We start from the raw sequence: 22,206 nt of genomic DNA on the forward strand, positions 1-22,206 counted from the left end.
AAGAACACACTCTAATCCACAAATATTGATCTTCCAAAGTGGCGTAAGACAGAAATGAACATAAATCAAACTTATTAAACCATAGCTTTGGTTCAGCTTGTAGATAGCTCACTGGTTTCCATAAATCAGCTTTGGCATCTTTGCCAAGATGTACATGAACTAATACACTAAAATAAAAACTGTCACATCATGCATATATTGTTGATGTGAAAATTAATTTCATGCATCATGTTCTATGTAAGTCATAAAGTCATGACCCTCAGCTGTGTAGTGTAATAACAACCATTAGAAAGACTGAATGTAAATGAAAGTCACTGTGTATTTAAAATGGAACTGAGAAAGATAGATTTTCAAAAGTGAAACTCTTTTCATACTTTGGTAGTAACGAGTGGCATTAATGAGGCACTTTCATCCAGAGAACTGTCACTGGATATTTGCCTTCTCTGTAAACCTTCGAGATGGTTGTGAAGGAGTCAAGCCATCAGCAGGGGTTGGTTGGGGTTATCCTTATTCAGTACCTGTATACTCTCTGTTTTCTCTATTGTCAGTCGCTAATATTTGATCTGCACTCACCACCTCCTTCACTTCCACTGTCCCTCTCTGCAGACTGTACCTCATCAACTCTCCTGTAGTGAGAGCAGAGAACCTGCGTTTCAAAGAGGAGGGTGTGCGAGATGTGCTAAAGGATGTCTTCCTGCCGTGGTATAATGCCTATCGCTTCCTGGTGCAGAATGTTCAAAGGTTACAGAAGGTACATTTGCAATGAACAAAAGTCAGACTCATTATCTTTACAATTCCTGCAGTGTTCCTCTAGCTTTTTCTGCTTCACAAACCACAGCACTTTCTCATAATACGTAGGTTTCCTACAAATATCCGCCAATGAATTATTATTTGGTTGTTGCTGGCACAAAAAAAAACTTGTTGTTGTTAATCCAAAGTCTGCAGTAATAACTTGTATTATATATAGTGTTATATTATATTAGTGTTTAATGGATGGCTGGGTATTTCAGCCTAATTTGAAAAACTTGGAAGCTAGATTCTGCTGTGCATATTTATATAAAAAAAACATTATTATTATTCATTTGTATTTGCTCAGTATCTTGACTTACCTAATAATGGGATACTTACTGAGAGTAGCTTTATGTGGCATAGTGCTCCTAAGAAAATAGTAATTACCTGCAACTGCCTTTAAGAAATAACCAAGTTTAAATATAAAAAAGACAGGAGAATTATGCGATTTGCCAGTTCTCCACTTGTTCGTGGTGACTTTTAGATTTGCAGTCCTTAGGGAGAGTCATGGAGTACAGTTTAAATCCAAGTTTAAAACCAGAACCCAATAATGCCAGAAAAAAAACATGAATGAAGGTGCAACTTCAAGCTAGACTGACATCAACAGTGGGTTCTGTGAATTTTTAACTCAGGTGCTATTAAGCTATTGTTAATGGGATGAGTTGATTAAAAGTTCAGATTCAAAAAGATGAAATAGTGCAGCACCTGTGTGTCTTCAAACTTTAGAGCCCATGAACACCAACATATTTGATTAAGAGCAATTGCATCCTCTCACTGCATTTCCCTGCAATCTATCTGCTGTCAAGTCTGTTTAAAAATGCCAAAACGCTTAAAATACCTTAGAAATTGTAAAGAGCAGATCTTAGTTCTTGAACCATTTTAATATCAGGCTGTTTTAGGCACTTTACAGTCAGAAACAAGAGTCTGTATAATACTTGTCCAGAGAAGCAGTTGCCTCTTAATATCTTTCTGATTTGTCAGTGCCAACTGCTGTTATAACACTGTGCATGGAGATGGCACGGGTATCTAAACTACAGCAGCAACTGCTTTCCTTCCCTGTAGATGGTACACATCAGCATGTTCAAATTGATATACCACTATTTTATTCAACTGACTGTGCCACAGTTTAGAAAACAGCACAACTTCTGCAAATCACCCATAAAACTAACCACATCTATGAGCTCTATTTAAGGATTGTGCTCATACGCAATTTATACCTGTTTAAAAAAATGTGGTCCATGATGCTGCTGTTATACAAGAGGTGGAATGGTTGGAGATTGTGGCATGACCAAAAAGTTCGCACTGCGCATATTATGAGCTTTGGTTCTTTTTGCCTTTAAAGTGGTGACTTAAAAAAGGAGGCCAGGTTTGCGACCACTTGCAGTCAGTTGGCATCTTCAAAGTGACTTTGGCACGCCAAGACAGCAATAGAACGATGATGAAACAGCAATAAAAAGGAGTCAGTCATCTATTGGTCTGCTGTTGCAATTGTGTGCAATCTGTTGTTGAGGAATTGGCCAGTTGTATGCACAGAAATTCACATTAACTGCTTAATTCAGATATAACCTTTCTTTTTATAGGAATATTATGGCAAAGAGACATGTTGCAGGCATCTTGCGCTTGTTAGTGCAGGCTCAGATTGTTTGCAACATGTTTGCAGTCTGTCTGCATTTATAAATTAAATAGAAGTTATTTACAAACCTTCACTAGCATGTCAGAGTGTGATTTCAGTCAATCTGAGTCGAGCCAAGATTGTTTGGAGATAGGTTGTCTCCCACCAGGATACTGGTGTGATGACCTTGAACTGCCCAGAGGTTGAGGGTGTGACATGCTCTACCTCTTGGCTAAACTACTTGCAGTTTGTTTTTGACAGCAAAAAAAAAAACACAAAAAAAAAACACACCCAGCATAATCAGTGGGTAACCACAGGTTTTCCTTGGTCACAAGGAGACTCCCATCTTATTTTTATTCTGTGACTGAGTTGTAAGCGTGGCGGCCCAAACTACTGCTGCTTCTACTTTTCTTATTGATGCACGAAGCATATTTTTGGCAGGTTTTCTAATTCTTCACCTCATGCTCTTGTAAGACAACCAAATAGCATTAATTTGCATCTGTGCTTGAGCAATGATTTTATATATATGGCTGTATGTATTTCCGTCTTAGGAGGAGAATATTCACTTCCTATACAATGAAAACACAGCAAAGAAGAGCGACAATATCATGGACAAATGGATTCAGTCATTCACGCAGTCCCTCATACAGTTCTTCAAGGCTGAGATGAAAGGTGAGACAGACGCTCTTAACACATGCAAATGTTTCAGTCATTTTACGTGACAATGACTCATAATTCTCTGGAGACTTATCCTATCCTAACCTTAAACCAGCAGGGGTTGAGTCCCCACCACCATTAATAGATTTATATCTAACTCTTATATCCTTAAGTCTTGCGTGCAACTATTTATGATGTTTCTCTTTCCAGTGTAATTAGACTGACAGTTTTTTCTGGTCACAGCTTACCGCCTGTACACCGTTGTGCCTCGTTTGGTCAAGTTTGTTGACATGCTCACCAACTGGTACGTCAGGACCAATAGACGCCGCCTGAAGGTGAGATCACAGCTCTAAATCTGTTCTTGTTTTTATGTAAAGAAGATGTGGGTGAAAGCAAATGATATATCACTCTTACTAAACTCTAAATGATGACTCAAAATATTACTGTATACAAAAATAGATATTAGATAATAGATATTATTACACTTTGCAGAATATTTTCTTTATTTGGTGCAGAATACAGTCTTGTAATTACTAAATGAATAGTATTAATTATTTATTTAAACTACTGTTAAAAGCATCGTTAACACATCCTTCACCTGTGAACATTTTATAGAAGTGCGTTTTTAGCCATGCTTGTGAACAATTGGTTCATTTCAACTCAGGGCACATGCACTAATGTCAGCGAGGGCATTTTTTAAATCTTTTTACTGTTCCAAGGGGAAAGAACTTATTGATGTGCATGCGAACTTTATAGGGCGAGAGTGGCACTGAGGACTGCTTGTGGGCGCTGGAAACCCTCTTCAGTGTTCTGTTCTCCATGTGCAGGCTGATGGTGAGTCATCCGCTTTCTGTGTTTTAGTGTGTGTGAGACTGAGAGAGAGGGAGAGAGAAGAGATTGCATGAGGAAAATTTCTTGTGGTGAGGTTGTGCTTTTGTGTATGCAAGAAATAAAAGCATAAAGCTGCTATTGTAAAGGTGTGTTTGTGTGCACACTTAACTATGAATAATTCATGAGTAGTAGGAGTTTTTATTTATAACACATTGATGTTTGCATGTGAGGCATGAGGCTTGCTAAGAATCAGTAATCCTAACACAGATCAATACAGATCAGCTGTGTGGTATGCAAGTTAATTAGCCATGGTTGGAATAAAAGAGAATCACATAAGAAGTAAACTCACAGTGGCACAATTCTGTTTGATCTTTAGCGACAGTTAAGGGGGAAAAAAAACTACATAAAAATTGCGCTTCTGACTTTTAGACCTTCTTGTCTGAAAAATGTAAATTAACTACAGTGTCACTCATCCAATAAATTTTCCTCTTTCTCTTTTTCTCTCTCTGTACTTGCTTTCTTGCCTTTTACCCCTTCAGGCTCCTTTCACACCCTTCATTACCGAGATGATGTACCAAAATCTGCGTCACCTCATTGACCCTGCTTCTGTCGAAGAGAAGGACAACAGCAGCATCCACTATCTCATGCTGCCTCAAGTCAGGTTGGAAAAATCCTTTCAGTAATCTGAGAGGAATTTTTTTGCCACTTAATGTGTTTATTATCATTACTGTCAACAGTAGATCACATGGATACGACAAAAACAGAATTCGCAGCCGAGGGGACTCTATTGAGCTCCGCTCAGCTCTGCGGTGTTTTTGTCACTGCTGTTCAGGGAAAAAACAAAAACACCAGGCGAAAGAAAAAGAAAAGAAATCACATAGAATGGGACAAAAGTTGTTCATTTAGTATGTCTATGAAGGTTCTCAGTCATCCAGGTCATCGTAGTCAAAGGAGCTTGCAAGCTCCTTTGACTGTTCATTTAGTAGCTTCAGTTCCAGATCCAGTTATCAATAGTTGTTGGAGATCCAGACAGAGCTAAATAGAGGGTAATTGATGAAAAATCCAAGTTGCTGATATTGTTTAACGATTTGAAATGAGGAACAACCTTTCTTGAATTAATATTAAATGGTACTCTAAATCAGGTTCTCATCTACAGATAATTCAAGTACATTTTCATATAGATAATCAGCTGACCGTTTAGTAATACAGAAGACAGAAGTAACTCTTCTGTCTTGGCAGCAGTAGTCCTTGTTCTGTTGTGCAGTCTTGGTTAGTTTGGCATAGCAGCACATGAACCATGCTCTGGTCAGAGTGGCCCTCCAGCTCACAGCAACTCTCCCAGAAAGCAGAAAAGGTCTACCATTGCTAGTGGCAGTTCATCATGGTGTCATAAAAAGAGGAAGTGCTGTGGGCTAGCAGGTTAGCATGACTTAACTTTTAAAACAGGATTGAAGAATGTGGGGAACCACCTCCAGCTGCAAGTATATTCTGCAATTTAGGTGCATAAGTAAACTAAGAATCTGAATCTGTTCTTCAGCCATTTTAATCTAACCAAGTTCAACTGGGTTCATTGGCTTTTCTTGGCACATGGCACTCAGCAGCAAAAACAAAAAGCACACTTGTGTTAGCTCCTTTTCTGAGAGGATATCCACTGCTTATGTAGTCTAATCAGGGTCAGCCACAGTGTGTGGCTGTACTTTATCACAATTGTACTGAACTCTTAACTCTTCAAAGTAGATTTGGAGAAGTTTTCAGTATTTTCTTTGTAATTTCCAGGCTTTTCTCATTCTGTCCCTTAATTCCTGTTGTTCTTCATCTTCATCCATTTATCTTTGAATGTTTAGATTGTTTACATATTGAACACAGTGACCCTAGTTTTTAAAAAATGTGCCCCTCATTACATTTTAAAAGAAGAAAAACAATTCTTGATCATTCGTAAAATTGCTATTTGAATGGAATAGCCGGCTAAGACTCTTTGATATCGAGAGTTACTTTTTCAATTTTTTGTTCACTGCTGTTTTCTCTAGAAAATGAGTCTAATCCTGTTTGGGGTTTTTAGGGTAATATCTTTTTCTGTCTTTAGACAGTGTTATAGTAGAGATTTTAGAAGAGGCTGAGAAATATTCATGCAGAATTGCACAGACCCTTTCTTGATTTTCGGCCCTGCAGAATGGATATAGCTCACAAAATGTGTTCTTTTCATTTCCTTTCACTTCAATTACTCCAGTAAAAATTGTGGCTTGGCGGCTGATCAGTTTTGTAATGCCTGGGAGGAATTTCTAATTGCCCAAACTTAATTGCATCATCTTTAACTATAAAAAAGTTCTGACGTGATTAAATATCCATTTGATTTAGCATAAGGAAAATAGTTTGTGTAATGGTTCATATAATCTCCCCTGTCACTTAGGCAGCCCTCAGGGCTGATGCTTTATTAGCTGCTTGTCCTTCCTGCTGTCAAATGAGAGTACTTCACCTTCCTCCCAAAGGTCAGCTACCAATCAGCTGGTGGGAACAGCCGCTCGTCAATCACCTCATTAAATGATTGGTTGTCCCTGGCCACCCACTCCTCTTGTTTTACTCCAATGTGGCGTGCACACTGAGAAGACACAAGTCACGAGTAAATGAACAAGCATTGTGCATAGTTCTGTGTGCCTGCAGATAGTTAGGGATAATATTGCTATTATGTGTGATTATTAGTGGCTGAACAGCTCTAATTTGAATTCAGAGGTGGAAGTCTTGTTGTACCTTATTAGTGGAGCTAAATAGATGGTTCTGAACTCTGTCTTTTATATATGCGGTACTGACCCTGCTGTTCTCTAGTGTTTTCCTCAACAGATAATCCAATTAATTTCATAAATCACCATTAACGAAAGATGAGGATTGCTCTTAGCGGTAAAAATGCTGCTGTCCACCCAAGAATTTCCTACACATAGTTTTACAGAATAATGTATATTTATTCTAAGAGGATGTGTTATTGTTATGAGTGGAGACTGACGTCACGTGGCTTAAATGAACAGAGCTCAGTCACTTCTAGTTTCAGTTGATGGTATTCCCATTCCTAATCTCATTCTCTCCGGTGTCACAGAATAGACTGAGTTATCCAAACACTGATTCTCTCACTCGGTGCTGCATATGATAACATGAAAAGTATGACACTCAATATTTTTTTCTGTTTTTACAGGGAGAATTTGATTGACAAGCGCATTGAAGGCGCCGTCTCTCGGATGCAGTCTGTGATTGAGCTGGGCAGAGTGATCAGAGACAGGAAGACCCTGCCTGTCAAGGTAGATTACCATTTTGACCCTATCCACTTCTGTAATCCACTGGGATCTACATGGTATCTACTCTATAGGAAACATGATTTAAAATGTGGCAAGAAGAGTCTTTACTCAATGGTCACGTACTTCATTTCTCCAGGACTTTCACGCACATTTTACATTGTTTATCAGTAGATTCATCCATTGCCTTCTTGTGATGTGATTGAAAGCTTATGAAGAGGGCTCTTTCAGATAAAATGTTGGACTTCATTTGAAAAGCACCATTGGAGCTGCCAAAAACAGAAATGAATTCAGAAAAACAAAGAGACACAATTTAAACACAGTCAGATTCCATCAGATGTGATGTAATATGGACCATGTCTGACTCAGGTGCTGGATCATTTCCTGAGTTACTCCCATATTATTTTTTTGTTTTTCTTGGTAGTAGTATTCTTTATTGAATTTGGGTAAAAAAAAAATCATAGAAGACTCAACAGATGTAATTGTCCAAATGTAAATAATAATAATAATAATAATAATAATAATACTATATAGAAAGTTCTGTTTTAAAAAAAAAAGATCCAATATATAGCCAAACACAGGATTTAAGAATTGCAGTTTTGTTTTTTGTTGCTCATTTTCTCGTAATTGCAGTAGATTGACCCTGTGTCAAAATGTACTTACTTTTCATACTGTAACAAGGTTTATGATGAATTGGTATTTTACTTTACAGCTACATTATCTAAATGTAGCTGAAGGTGTATGCTAGTTTGCATTGTGCATGCTTTTTCTTTAATGTTGGTTTTAGCTTTTTGGTTTGTGTTACAGTACCCATTGAAGGAGGTTGTAGTCATCCACCAGGACCCAGAGGCTCTGAAGGACATTGAGTCACTGCAGAAATACATACTTGAAGTAAGTAAATTAGAAAAAGTAAATAGAACACCCAACCATTCAAACATTTATATTGTATTGTGTATTCATATTGCATTCTTTTGTTTTGTTTTTTGGTAAATTGGGGAGATTGATTTGCTTTTACTCATGCACTGTTGGAGGGGGTATTTTCTTGTCACTTTCTTGCAAAGGTTTTCCCCAGCCTGTAATTCTGTTGCTTTGCTGTGCTTTGATCAGTACTATTTAACTTATAATCTAAAGAGAAACATCCCTGGAACCGTGTTTACACTCCAAAGCCACTGCTGTTGATTTGATAGAGGGGATGAACATCAGAGGGAGTACATGTTCACACACTACTTGGATCTTTAGCTGTAATTGAAATTTCAGTGTCTGTTTCGTGCAAAAAGAGGGGCGAAGCACATGCCTCTAAATGTTATTTAACATTTGATCTACCTTAGTTGCCACATTTCTCAACTGCAAAGTGCAATCACAGGCATGTTTTCTTTTTTAAGAGCATATCATAAGTCTTCTGTGTACCAATGTCAGTGTGTGCTTATTTACTAGACAGTGAGGATCGATTCAGGTGTGAGCTGGATTAATTCAGGTGTTTAACAGGCTTGCAGACTAATCCCCATTGTCTTTAAATCCTTGAAGTCCTTACCTTTTTATTTTTCCAACAAAAGAGGACATTATAGTACTGTCATAGAGAAGAATGTTCTCACCTTTGCAGGATTTTGTACGTCTTTGTTTCTTGAAATTGGAAAATTGATTCAACCCCCCACATGACTGCGTTGACGAACATTAACACAACTTTTACAGAAAAGAGCTTCTGCTGCGTCTTCTGCTGGATCCTCCAAGCTTTATCTTAGTTCTAGCCACTTCTTATCTATCACTCTGTTTTATTTCTGGTGGGGAGGACATTTAACCTTGTCAGCCTCTAGCTTTCCTGCCAGTAAACAAGGTTTATTCAGTCAGAATTGAGAGCAGTGGAGGCCTTGCAGCCCGGTAAACAATCTTTGGAAGCTGAATTTTTCTATTGTTTCTTAATTTCAATAAAACCACATTAAGTATAGATTCATCTTTAAGCACAACAAAGATATTTTATGTTTTAGGTTTGACCTTTTTTGTGGCCAGTGTTCATGTGTCTGACGAGTACTCAGGAGCAAGAGAAAGATTAACTAAGATGCAAAAACCGATTTACATGTTTTTATTGTCCTTGTGGAACAGGTAAACATTTAATATAATTGAATGAATTCTCCTAACATTCAGGGAGGAGAGGTTGGAGTCAGAGTGAGACTGGCTGTTGTGGCCATCTGAATTTTAGCTTGGGTCAGCTTTGCTTTGTTGACAGTCTTGTTGGTGACTCTGTCAGCTTAGTTTCCTCTGAGCTTTATGTCAAATATGAAATGAGTTGCTTTTTTGAGCTGACAGGCTTCCTTCATTGTAATGCACCAGCACACTAAGTCATCACACACACGTTCCCCTACACAGACTAACAGAACCTCAAAGCCATATTTACCCTCAAGATTAAATGAGCTATTTCTTTGTGAAATCAACCCATTGATAGAATCCCATTTTAAGTAAGCTTATATTTTCAACCCCCCAGTGCCCTTGAGGTTTATACATCGACCCTCTACAGTAAGCTTATCTGTGCTCTCTGTCAGCAAGTCAACTGTGCTAGAGCTTGATCTCAGTCACAACCTACAGCATTGTGATTGACTGGACCAATGGATGGCAAGGCCGGGCGGGTGTCAGTATGGCTAAATTAAGTATTGCTGATATGACTGGATCACAGATGCCCCCCCCCCCCCCCTCCCTCTCTCTCTCTCTCTCCCCTGACTGAAAACAGAAATATTGACTGAAAAGTGGGGATGGCTTATTGGAGATTTACAGATTGACTGGCTTACTGACTATTTGATTTCAGGGCTGATGTACTCTTTGAGTGAATGGTGATCATTTTTGACTTGCCCTGTACAACTCTAGTATATAAAGTTTTTAACTTTTGTATTATTTCAACTGAATAGAAGTATCTGCTTGTTTTTCTACATAAATAAATAAACCATAACCATTTTCTCTGTTAACAACTGAAGCCCAGTGAGTTTATTGGCAGGTTCACATTAATGCTCCTTTCCGATCTAATGGGAACAGCCTTTGTAATGGGCAATGAATGAACATTTTTAAAGTAAAGTAAAGAAGGGATTGGACAAGGACCCTTCAGCCATGTTGCACAGTTTGTCTGTTTGTTTGGAACGACAGCGCCAGAAGAGCCAGCTTATCCAAGCAGTCAGGAGATGCATAAATCAATCATCTATCAGTCAACTTCTATTAACAGCAAAACTTGAGTCTATAAATCTTGTACATTGTGAGTGTTCATGTACGTAATCAAATGTGTAGTAGTAATAAAAGTACAGTAACTCCCCTGTAACAGTTTACTTTAGCTTAGGTTTTGCTTGAAGTATAGCAGAATAAGATGTTGGTATGTCATTACAGTGAATTTTATATTGAGTTCCAAGCACATCCATAGTACGAGTGACCTACTGTACACTGTTTTTGTACCTGTATCAGTCTTGGGCAGATGACATTGTATTCCCCAGTGTGAGATATTAACAATTTTGCAGCCAACTAAAAGACAATGACATGGTGTGTTTGACTATTCTTCATTCCCCAGGAGCTTAATGTGCGACAGTTGACACTTTCAACAGACAAGGACAAGTATGGTATCCGCCTGAGAGCCGAGCCAGACCACATGGTGCTGGGCAAAAGATTAAAGGGGGCCTTCAAAGCCGTCACTGCTTCTATCAAGGAGCTCACCAGCGAACAGCTTGAAGCCTTCCAGAAGAAAGGTGACAAAAAATTTTAAAAAGTAAATAATCACAAAATTGTTTCAGCAGTGTTGCTGAAAATTAGCGGCCTTATGTTCTGTATTGACTTAATCTTTATGTATCCTTTTTTTTTAATGTTTGCTTGTTTTCTAGCGGTGTTATCAAATTATTAATCAGCTGGCAGTGATATTGCTAAACAAATAATAAAGTGGTGAAGAACAATCAGTTAGTGTTAACGACGAATCCTCGACGAGGAAACCAGTTTATCCTCTGAATCCAAACACTAGCTGGTCTGGAACAGGGTAGGGATCAAAGCAATGCAAGGTATCTTGTCTCTCCAATTATAGAAAGATGAGGAGAGTCTTTGAGGAAGGAGGCAGAAGAGGTCAGCTGGACTGTGGGAACTTAAAATTTCCAATAACTTGCATGTTTGAAGTCCAGCCAGTTGTGAGGCGGAAAGAAGCGATGCATGGAAAGAGACAGATGGTAGAAAAATGTTGGAGAGAGTGCACAGAAAGAAGAAAATGTTTATAGTACTGCAAAGTTACAGTTCATCAATTAAAATCGAACGCAAGCCATGATGTGAAACTGCTTGCTATTAAACTAAACGGAAGCTATGAACAACAGAAGTGGAGCATTTTGTCTGTCTGAACAGTCAGAGTGAATGAATCTTACCATGGAAAAAAGCTAATGGCTCACACTTGAGTTGAGTCCACTTTTAAACTTTTTGTGTAATTTCCATGACTCTGAAAGCGAGAGATTGACCGGTAGGCTAGAAAGTGATTGTAGGTTGTGGCCAATATTCATAACCTATACCTTTTGATGCTATTACTTTCATGAGGTGGAAGAATAATGGTTAAGATAGAAGATGTAAAACAGCAACAAAGCAGGGAGGGACAAAGGAAATTAAAGCGTGGAAATCTCAGATTAGAGAGAAATGAAGCGACTGTTTCACCGAGCCTCCGGGTGAGGAAAAGTGAAGAGGACAGGAGAACACGGTCATGGTTTTTAGTCAGAACAGAGATATGGGTAATTGCTGCCACTGGCAAAATGGAGATATGAACCTGAGCAGATTGCATTTGCGGTATTGTTTTAAAGCTCAGATCTAGTGCGGATGCAGCTAGAAAGACTTAAGTTTTAAGTAATATTAAAATACAAACAAACATCAGTCCAGACCCCAGAAAACAAGAAAACAAATTAAATTTCAAGTTATAAATGAGAGCACTTTATTCATTGTGATTAAAACTCAAATCTCCTTTAGAAGTCCTGTCAGGAGATGAACTCTTCCACCAAATCATGGGGCACATTTATTTAAACAGAGATATAAATAGGTTGAATCATTTTTAACAGTGTCTGCAGCCAGTTTTGATTCATTCACAACACACATCAGTAATCATTATGGCAAACCTTTTTTAAAACACTTAGAAATAATCCATTATCTCTTGCCAGCATAGTAATCCTTGTAAAACTAGATATTAGAATAGAAATGCAGATATTTTGTTGCATTAATTTATTATCAATAATTTTAATCATACACTAAGTATAGTGTTTAACATGGTTATACAATCCACATGTCATCCTTTTTTTTTCCTTAGGAAAAAAAATAATTACTATTTATTGAGATTAGAAAAGAAAAGATTTGTGGTAACCAACATTTTCTTACTTAAAATACTCAAAAACTTTGTTTATCTTGGAATTGATGAACGTTATATTGCTAAATGTATATATTTATGATGAATTATCTGCTTAATTTGCAGGCTCCATAGTGGTGGATGGTCATGAGCTCCATGAGGAGGACCTGAGGCTGATGTACACGTTTGATCAGAGCTCAGGCTCTGCACAATATGAAGCACACTCTGATGCACAGGTAAACCCAGTGCTCTTGGTATTACAACCCTGTATCCAAAGAATTTTGGCCACCGTGTGAAGTTTAAATAAAATGCAAGGAGGAGGTCTTGCAGCCTCTTTGCTTTGGCTACCTGTCGATGTTGACTATATTCAGGTGCTCAGTGTAATGTGACTAGATCTTAAAAAAAAAAAAGAACTACTCTGCTGCTGTTGCTACACCAAGCTGCCACATGCTGTAAATGCATTTATGTTTCTTTACTGTGAGTGTGATGTATGAAATTATTTCGCAGCTAAGTGGAATCAGTATATATGCATTTCCCAGAGGCCCTCTCTAATCAGTGCTCTTTCAACCGCATACATGCCACACGGCTGCAGCTTAATACCAGTTTACTGAGCTGGCTTTTTAATTCTCTGTTGCTCACTCGCTCACACTGACTCTTCAGGTTCCATCTGTCTGACGCTCTGTTCTCTCTCATATTCTGTTTCTCCATTGTTTTATGTGTACATTCACTCATCTTTCTCTCCTTCTATCCATGATAAAATGAGAAGCAGACAGTATATCCTTTACTGCTGCCTGGATGTTGTCTTACATTTTGACACTGTAAATGTTTGGGCAATAGGATAGCAGACTAACTGCTTAAAGATTGCTCTTGTCAACTCTAAATGTTAACCTTTTCAAAGTAATAGTTTGTAACAATGAGGTAAAGGACTGGATGGTTCAGTTTTAAAGTAATTTAATTACACTCACTGGCGCTTTTATGTATATCTTCCTAGTGCTGGGTTGAACGGCCTTTTGCCTTCAGAACTGCCTTAATTCTCTGTGGCATAGATTCAGCAAAGGACTGGAAACATTCCTCAGAACTTTTGGTTCATATTGGCACGATAGCATCAGACAGTTGCTGTAGAGTCGTTGGCTGCACATCCATGATGATAATCTTTGGTTCCACTGCATCCCAAAGGGCCTCTGTTGGATTGAGATCTGGTAACTGTGGAGGCTGTTTGAGTTCTCCTGTTAGAAGGAGCCATCAGAAGATGGGTACTGTGGTCATAAAGAGATGGACATGGTCAGTAACAATACTCGGGTAAACCGTGGCGTTTAAACAGTTTAAACGATGCCATGCACATCACCATAAGCAGTCTAAATCATTGATAAAAGGGAGGATGGAGCCATGTTTTCATGTAATTTATGCCATCCAAAAGTTGAAGCGGATTCAAAGTCATCTGATGAGGCAGTGTTTTTCCCAGACATTTATTGCCAAAATTTTGTTGAATTGCAGCCTCAGTTTCCTGTTCTAAGCTGACAGGAGTGGCGTGGCAACCAATGCAATATTTTGTTCCTGTAATCCAAGTTTGATATTTTGTGCATTCAGAGATGCTCTTCTGCATACCTTTGTTGTACCAAGGGTTTATTTAAGTTACTTTTGCATTCCTCTCAGCTGGAAACAACCTGGCATTAGCATTTTTGCTCATGAATTGCCAAAAAGTGTTGGCTGATTAGATATTTCCATTAACAAGCATTTGAACATCTGTAGAAAAAAACATGGCCGCTGTATGTGTATATTAGGAGATTAGTAATGCTTGAAGATCTTTATTTTGTGTGAAATACTTTCTTTTTATGACTCGTATTCAGTTTTTGTGGCAGTTTTTGTATGCCAGGACGAGCACATTTCACCTCATTGTTTCTTTCTATTTAAGAGTATTATTGGAAAACACAGCACACAGTTAACTTGCTGTGCAGATAGTGCTATGTACATTTTTCACAGTTATAGCTACATTAACTAATGATCTTCTCACTTTCTGGATCAAAGTACCTGACATATCTTAAAGACATAAAAGCTTGGATTAGAATAAATACTAATGAAATTAATTAAACCTCCAGCTTAAATATTATTCCAAACATCTGTTTTAATCTAAAATAAAATAATAGTAATAATAATGTAAAATGGCTTTTTTATTTTTTACATTTGTTAGACCTGTTTGAAATATTAAGTTATGATCCCCAGAATTTAATCTTGTTTATTAGAGCGCCACCTTCATCTCAAGTCACAGAAAAACATCAGGAGAGTTCTGTCATAAATTTTGCTAAGAGTTTAATCTTCCCCTCTTCTCTTCTGCTCATGATCTGTTATCATTTAGGTCCTGGTGCTGTTGGATGTCACCCCAGATCAGTCTATGGTGGATGAAGGCGTTGCCAGAGAGGTCATCAACCGCATTCAGAAACTACGCAAGAAGGTGGGGCATTTATTTCTGGACCACTACTAGCTGTGGAAACAAGAGGGACACATAACACACCACTCCTGAATTTTACAATCCAGTGTTTAATAAGCAGAACCTGACGTAGTTGCAACAGCAAAACAAAACATGCCACTAAGGCAGTTTGAGTGGTTTTGCTTCAGATGTGAACTTTTTGAGGATGTTTCCTTTATTTAAACAAACTAAACAATCCCCTGCTTTCACATGTATGATCATAGTCCTTTAAACCACTCCCATTTTAGTTAATCTGATGATGTTTCAAGACTGCAGCGTAGAGTCAAAACAGAAACTTTGCTTTTTGTTATATTTCCGTCACCCCAGTCCTCCCCCCGTTCGTCTTTATGTCTCATTGTATTGTCCGGGCAGTTTTGAAATCTTTCCACTGCAGCGTCACAGTTAGAGGTTTCTCCATCATAAGGCAGGCTTAATGGAAGCTTAATTACAGTCTGGCCCCTTTCAGATTCTAATGTTCGAGCTTTGAAGTGGTCTGGGGAGTAAAGACGGATTAGCCAACAGCCCCTTGTTTTCACAAGCAACAAACAGTTTTTTCCGTCCCCCTATAGCAGTGGTGTGCATTGGCTCCCTGCCAGGTTAAATTCCTCCAGTTATTTCAAACTGAGATCTGTCAGGAATTTTCCACCCTGTGGATGGGAATTAATTTTTAGCAATTCTTGTACATGTTTGGTAGTAGTTTGGTGGGTTGCACCTGTTATCACTGTTTGCGTGGGAGGCAGAGTTGAGAAACAGGGGTCACCATTTCCTTATTTTTAATGGACTGTTCCCCAACTGGAGAGATCTGTTGCTTTATTCCCCCCCCCCCCCTTCCCACCACACACACTCATACAGAGGCTCATGTGCACTGTACTAGCCCCATCAGGGTAGGATCAGTTACCTTGACTTGGAGAACCCTTTAAACCTTCTTCCTCTTATGGACTTCTCTGTACCTGGCTGTCTGTCCGCCCTTGAGCCAAATATTGCAAATGGCGTGTTTGCAAGAATGTGTGTGCTACACTGTTGGTACATGTGTGTGTGGCCGTGCATGTGTGTGCCCAGCTGCACACTCAGAATAGGATTAGATCAATGTGTTTGAATATGTCAAGGTTATTGGAAGTTTGCGGCATATGATGCCAAAATAAATGGGCTGTCATCCAGTAAAAATGTCCCCTTGTTTGCTTTCACCTTTATTTCTTCCTGTATGGTCTCTGCTTTTTAATCCAGCTATTCTACTCTTTTGTTCATCTTTTCATTTTGTTTGTCTCGTTCTTCCTTTCAGGTAATCATTTCCTCCAGATGTAATTTATTTATAAAGGAGGAAAAAAAACTTTGAAGAGAGTTACTTGTGCTAAAGATTTTTTGTGTCCTTTGCAGTCATTGGATTTGTGCTGTTGTTTGAAGACCCACTGAAGCAAGACTTTTAGCCTGTTTACTCACCTGCTCCAATAAAGAAAACTCTCACTTCTCATGCCACTTGTCTCTTAATGTCTGGTCTTAGGGGCATTTGGTGCCATCAGATGAGATAACGGTGTACTACCGCTCCCAGCCAGAGGGGGAGTACTTGGACTCTGTGATCAAGGCTCACACTGACTTCATCCTGGCTACCACAAAGGCTCCACTTCTCCCCTTCCCTGTCCCAAAAACTGCCAGCGTTATCATAGATGAAAAGACCCAGGTATAAAAGAATACGTGTAGACCAAGCAGGGTTATATATGACTGAGTTTTGTAGCAGCTTGTAGTCTGACACAACCTTAAAGCATTCATGAAACGTGCTGGAAAGTATTTAGCATATACATAATATACACAAGGAGCACTCAAATTGGTGTTACAGTAATAAAAAAATTTTAACTTTGTGTTTAGTGGTTACCTTCTTGCAAATCTCTTAAGTATATTTGTTGCAGTTGTCATGAGACTGAAACTTATGTGTGCTTTTCTCTATTGACTCTTTCACTCTTTGTTCTATGTCTGTTGCAGCTGAAGGGTTCAGACCTGGAGTTAACCATAGTAAAGGGATCTTCGGCCCCTCGGGCTCCTCTAAATGGACCAGCTTGCACATATGTCAACCTCCAGGTGAAGGTCAACAACAAAGAACAAGGTAGCACATGGGGAGAGAATCTGTTTTTCTCCAGTTTAAGTGGTGTAACAGGAAAACTGTAACTGTCTAATTTTAAATAGAGTTAAAATAAATATTCTCTGCTGATGATTGAGATTATACATAAGTGCAACCAAATTCACATATAATATTAAATACAACTATAATATAAATACAGTAACATTATCTTACCTGTGATTTACTTTTAGTAACTGTTTGGCTATGTTAATAATCCTCTTGAACTGGTTTCTTGTGCAGAGGGTGTAGTGCTGTTGGAGAATCCCAAAGGGGATAACAGGCTAGACTTGGACAAGCTGAAGAAAGCGTGCAGCAGCATCTTTGGAACCAATAACACACAGCTCAAATTCTTCAGTGACGGAACTGGTGAGAACTAAACTCCCTTCTTTTTTATGAGAACATTTAATCATGTTATTTAAAAATGTACATCTTCTTTTTACCTCCAGATATTTAATAACAATGAAAATTCTTCCTTTATTACCAGTCGGTTATTTTATCTGTCATTTATTTCACTTTTCTTTTTATATATTCCTGGGTCCTTTATTTTGGCTGTTTTCGTGCTACACTTTAACCATTTTTAATTTTATAGTTTTTCTGCAGAATTTTGACTGTTTTTCTTTTCCACTTTTCTGATCTTCTTCATAGCTATAATGTCAGTAAAAAATAACAGAAAACACGGGTAGTTACACACAGTGTAGCAAACTTTCGCTGTAAAACTCCACTTTGCAGAGCAGTTCATTTTTAAGAGTAAGGATCATTTAAATTATTATTAAACAACATAATATTGTGCTTTTTTCCCCCAGCAAATTGAAATCAAAGAGAATTAATTAATTAATTATTTAGTCATAAAATGGTTCTTTCTGTTAAACTGTAGAGAAAATAAACATTTCATAAAGCCTTCTGACATAAGCTAGAGCACTTTATCATGCGAGAAATGCCAACAGAGCTTAGTCAGTTTTTTGATTTCATTTATCATGACAACAGTAAAATCAACCATTATCCTGTGATAATAAATCTTAAACTAATTTTATCTTTTAGGCCCCAGTCATGCAGGCCTAGAGACTGGTTCATGACAACCACCAGTCGCTAGGGAAAAATGAGTATTCCACAAAGAGGTCTTCTGTGCTGAGACCTCGTTGTGATTGCTGTGGTTGCCATGGACGTAGTTTGTGCCGACTTGTCTGCAAACACTCGACAGCTACTCACTAAGCAGTAACCGTGATGCAAACCTAAAGTGAATACTGCCTTGCCTTCATTTTATCCAGCAGCAGGCAGGGTGAAACAACCACTGACTAACTGGTTAGAGAATAAGCATTGCTCCCTAGCTACAGGTGGTTGCCAGGGGGTCTCCACCAGATCTCTAACTCTGTGTGACTGAGGACTTGTTGGTTTTTATAGATTTCACAAATCATCATGAAACATATGTATATTTGTAACTGTCTGTTTCTCACAGAGCTGACCAGCAAAACGGACGTGCAGACTCTGACTGGTAAAACTTTGTCAGTGACTGCGGGAACTGCATCACCTGGCCCCGCCCCCTCCACCGACACCATCGCGTGTCCTTATGTAAACCTTCTACTATGCAACGCTCAGCCAGCTGGTGAGAGAAGCAGCCACAGAAACTGAATTTATGTGCACAACACGCTTTTCTCACTTCTAAAGATTAATCTTCGTCTGACCAACGTTTTATTTGAGAGAAATATTGAGAAGATTTTCTTTGTTTTGTTTTGTTTTTGTCCTCTTTATATTTGCATTTATATTCGAGATTGAACTAGTTTTAAATGAAAAGTTTGACATTGATTTTGCTCCAGACCAAATTTCCTCCACTGGGGCTTCAAACATTGATTCATATATTTATTCATTTATTCTGTACTTGTGCCTGCACAGCCACTTAAATTAGCTTACCACCAAAACTAAAAATGGTAAAGTGCTTGCCTGTGGTCATCAGCACCACAGGCAAATGGTCATGGTAAATGGTAAATGACCTGTATTTGTATAGCACTTTTCATCAAGATCATTTTTCATTTTTTTTGTAAGTTAACCAGCTGTTGGTGGAGACAGAGTGGCATCTGTCTCCTCATCGCTACCATCAACTACCATGTATATGGATTTCTTGTCAACATTACAGTTATTCCTATTATTTTAAGTGGATATTGACAAGGAGTAACTGTAGCTGTGTTTAGGTTTTTCTTCCATTTCTTCCAAGTCATGCATGCTGGTTGTGCAGTTATGATGCAGTTTTGCTTCTACTGCAGGAAATTGAGTATAATCCAACTTTATCCTTTGAGTCATTCAGTCTGTCCTTTCACCTTTCCCTTCTACTTAGCCAGGATGTTTTTCCTCATCTTTTCCCAGCTGAAGCTTGTATATATGCCCTCTCAGGACAGAACTATCCCTGCTAATAAAAAACATTGTTAATGATGTAACATGTGGTACAGTTCTCTTTAACACCCTCCCTATCTCTTCTAGAGTGCCAATCAGGAGACGTGGGTACCCTCCTACTGGTCAACCCAGTAGGCCAGAATCGGCTTAACCACGAAGGCTTGCTCTCTGAGACTGCCAAAGTTTTTGGCCTCCGCAGCAGGCGGCTCAAACTCTACCTGGATGAGGACCTTACTCAGGGTAAAAAAAAAAAAAGATCACTAAAACCATCACTGAAACAGATTTTAAGGCAATTAATGGCTGATAGAGATACGGTGATTCCTCCCACACTTTCTCATGAAAAGTTAGTAAAAACATGTAAATGTATTTGCCAGATTTTCCTTAAAATACTACTCAGTACCTAGTAGTACATGCAGAAAAATGGCTTCTGTGACTGGAATAGATTTTGCAAATCTGCACATAGGCAGATTTTTAAAAAAAGATTTTCAGCTTGTAGGGAAAGCTGTAAGATTCTAGTTGTGTATGTTGTTAGATGCTAAGCTGTGTATTCTTTATTGTAACCAGTAGGACGTCCAAATCAAGTATAAAACACGAGTTAGTGCATTGTCATTTTTAAAAAATCGAAGCATTTTCCTGAAAGACACCAAGTTTCTTTTAACTGCTTTGATAAAGCAAAGTAACTTTCCTTAGCTGTAGGGTTTTAAACGTTTTAAAAACTGCTCTTCTCAAATGTAATTTTAGCCATAAATACTTCTGTTTTCCAGAGCTGCCAGCTGATTCTTCAGTCAAATCTCTTGACACCAAAACTCTGTTTGTGAGAGTTCTTCCTACGACCGCTGAGGCATAAATCCACAAACCACCTGAAGAGCATTTGTCTCTGACAGACCACATGTTCCCTAAATGAAGGTTTCTACCACTCAATAGCCCGATTGATGTACGATGGAGTAGCATGGAGTAGCTTCATATGTTTATGATGCTTTTTGAATGCAAATCAGGGGTTGTCTGTCAAATTCAGAACTGTTAAAATGCAGAGTCACAAACAGAAAAGTCTTTGTGTAACATAAACTCAGATGGAAAAAAAAAAGAAGAACGTTTTGGGATGTCTTTATATTTAAATGGGGGGGTCTTTATAAGAGTCGATGGTCTCTCTCGCTCCAGTTTTCTCCCTGACAACCACACAGGTTTTCCCTCCTCATATTATTCTTGTCTGCAACTGTAAGTAGCTGTTTCTGAAAAGTATCTTGTTAGGTCATATTTAATGTCGACCAAGAAGGGATTTTTCTGGGTGATGGTGTACATTCTCTCCTAAAAAGTGGGTTCACCTCTGTAACACAGTGATGGTTCATACATAACCAGCTCTTTCCAGGTTTCGAGGAAACAGTTTAATTTGATTAACTGTCAATTTTACCAGTGGATGATTTTCTTTATTATGATAATGATGCAAGCTACTTCTCTTTGAGGCTTATTTGAAGGCAGCTTAGTCCAGAGTAATTATTGCTTTGTCTCATAATTGGAAAAGCAAATTTGGGCTATTGTGCTTATACACCATTTTGAATTTAACAGATAAACTCATTGTGCTCACTGCATTGAGAATCCTGTGACAATGGAAAAGGCATTTAAAAGGTGAAATGGGTTTTTGGGCTGCTGTACCTGGGGACAAAAAGGTTCTGCAATGAAAAGAGCAACAAATGAATAGTGTACTATTTTAGGTGACTGAATAAATCAAAGGTGACTTGGAATCAGCATGTTTTTTTTTTTTTCCTTGTCTCCTTTCTGTTCACTTAAACCTCTTCGTGGCAGTGAGAGACAGAATGTTTCTGTGGGATCCTGCAGTCTGACATTTTGAATGACTGATGTTACTTTCTTTAGCAGCAAGGTCAGAGAACAAATACATCAAAATGCATTACAGATGCTCTCAGCTGTGGTAAAAGTACACTTTGGCATGTGGACTTACTTTGAAAATGAGTTACAATAAAATCTCTGAAGTTAATTTCCCTCTTTATTTTAACTCCACGTGGGTGCTTTACTTTTTTACTGAACTGAAGTGTTAAAGGTAATGCATAATTTAGACTGTAGCTTCTTATATGACACACAGGTACTCTTAAGGATTTGGCTGTTCAGTTTCTGTTTTCTCCTAGTCCGAAATAGCATCACATTCACTATCACAGTGAATTAACAAAGCAGCCCATGACCAAAATTAGATGACTAGTGCTAGCATAACTCCCAGCTGAACCCTCTGATCCAGATACATTCATCATTCAGTTGACTAAAAACAGCCCAAAGCAAGAAGACCTAATGTGTGAGTTGGACTTCTGTCGGAAGTAACAAGGTAACTGGAAAGCCCTCCTAACCCAACACCACAACCTGCCACGTCGTTGCAAGCTGCATCGATACCATGCATCGTGTTGCAAGTTTCTTGCAGAGATCTCACAATAACTAAGTCCATCTTTTATATATGGTGTAATACTTTGTTTCTGCATTTGTTTCCATTTGAGCCTATGCAAAGGGGTTTTCACCCTTTTGAGTACTCAAAGGCATGTAGCTCCATGTAGATGATCCTATGCTGGGGCTAGGGACAAGCACAGATGGTAGCATCAATGGATGCTTTTCATTGTTTGCAACACTGTTTAATTTCAGCTTTTTGTATGTTATAACTTCTTGGCTCTTCTTAGCCAAAAAGTTATAACTTAGTAAGGACCAAGGGACAGTGCAAGCAAAAGTACTATCCTGAAGTATTATCTTAATCTCAGAAGTATTAAT

The 22,206-nt window shown here is 38.4% G+C and overlaps 1 protein-coding gene across 1 annotated transcript in view; it reads left to right on the plus strand.

Moving 5' to 3' along the window:
* The window catches only part of iars1 (isoleucyl-tRNA synthetase 1), a 64,910-nt gene extending 43,038 nt beyond the window's left edge, over positions 1-21,872 (plus strand). Inside the window, exons 19-34 of the mRNA XM_085406750.1 lie at positions 607-751; positions 2,953-3,073; positions 3,302-3,393; positions 3,815-3,892; positions 4,429-4,550; positions 7,071-7,173; positions 7,975-8,058; positions 10,706-10,880; positions 12,617-12,726; positions 14,844-14,939; positions 16,453-16,629; positions 16,929-17,049; positions 17,305-17,430; positions 18,518-18,664; positions 19,534-19,686; positions 20,211-21,872. Coding sequence (XP_085262876.1) covers positions 607-751; positions 2,953-3,073; positions 3,302-3,393; positions 3,815-3,892; positions 4,429-4,550; positions 7,071-7,173; positions 7,975-8,058; positions 10,706-10,880; positions 12,617-12,726; positions 14,844-14,939; positions 16,453-16,629; positions 16,929-17,049; positions 17,305-17,430; positions 18,518-18,664; positions 19,534-19,686; positions 20,211-20,293 — 1,933 coding nt within the window. The 3' untranslated portion in view covers positions 20,294-21,872. The remainder of the gene's footprint in view (positions 1-606; positions 752-2,952; positions 3,074-3,301; positions 3,394-3,814; positions 3,893-4,428; positions 4,551-7,070; positions 7,174-7,974; positions 8,059-10,705; positions 10,881-12,616; positions 12,727-14,843; positions 14,940-16,452; positions 16,630-16,928; positions 17,050-17,304; positions 17,431-18,517; positions 18,665-19,533; positions 19,687-20,210) is intronic.
* Positions 21,873-22,206: the final 334 nt, after the last annotated feature.

Source organism: Rhamphochromis longiceps, linkage group LG5, assembly GCF_057381845.1.
Source record: "Rhamphochromis longiceps isolate RC_006_pf linkage group LG5, R_longiceps_female_GT1.1, whole genome shotgun sequence".
Classification (NCBI taxonomy): domain Eukaryota; kingdom Metazoa; phylum Chordata; class Actinopteri; order Cichliformes; family Cichlidae; genus Rhamphochromis; species Rhamphochromis longiceps.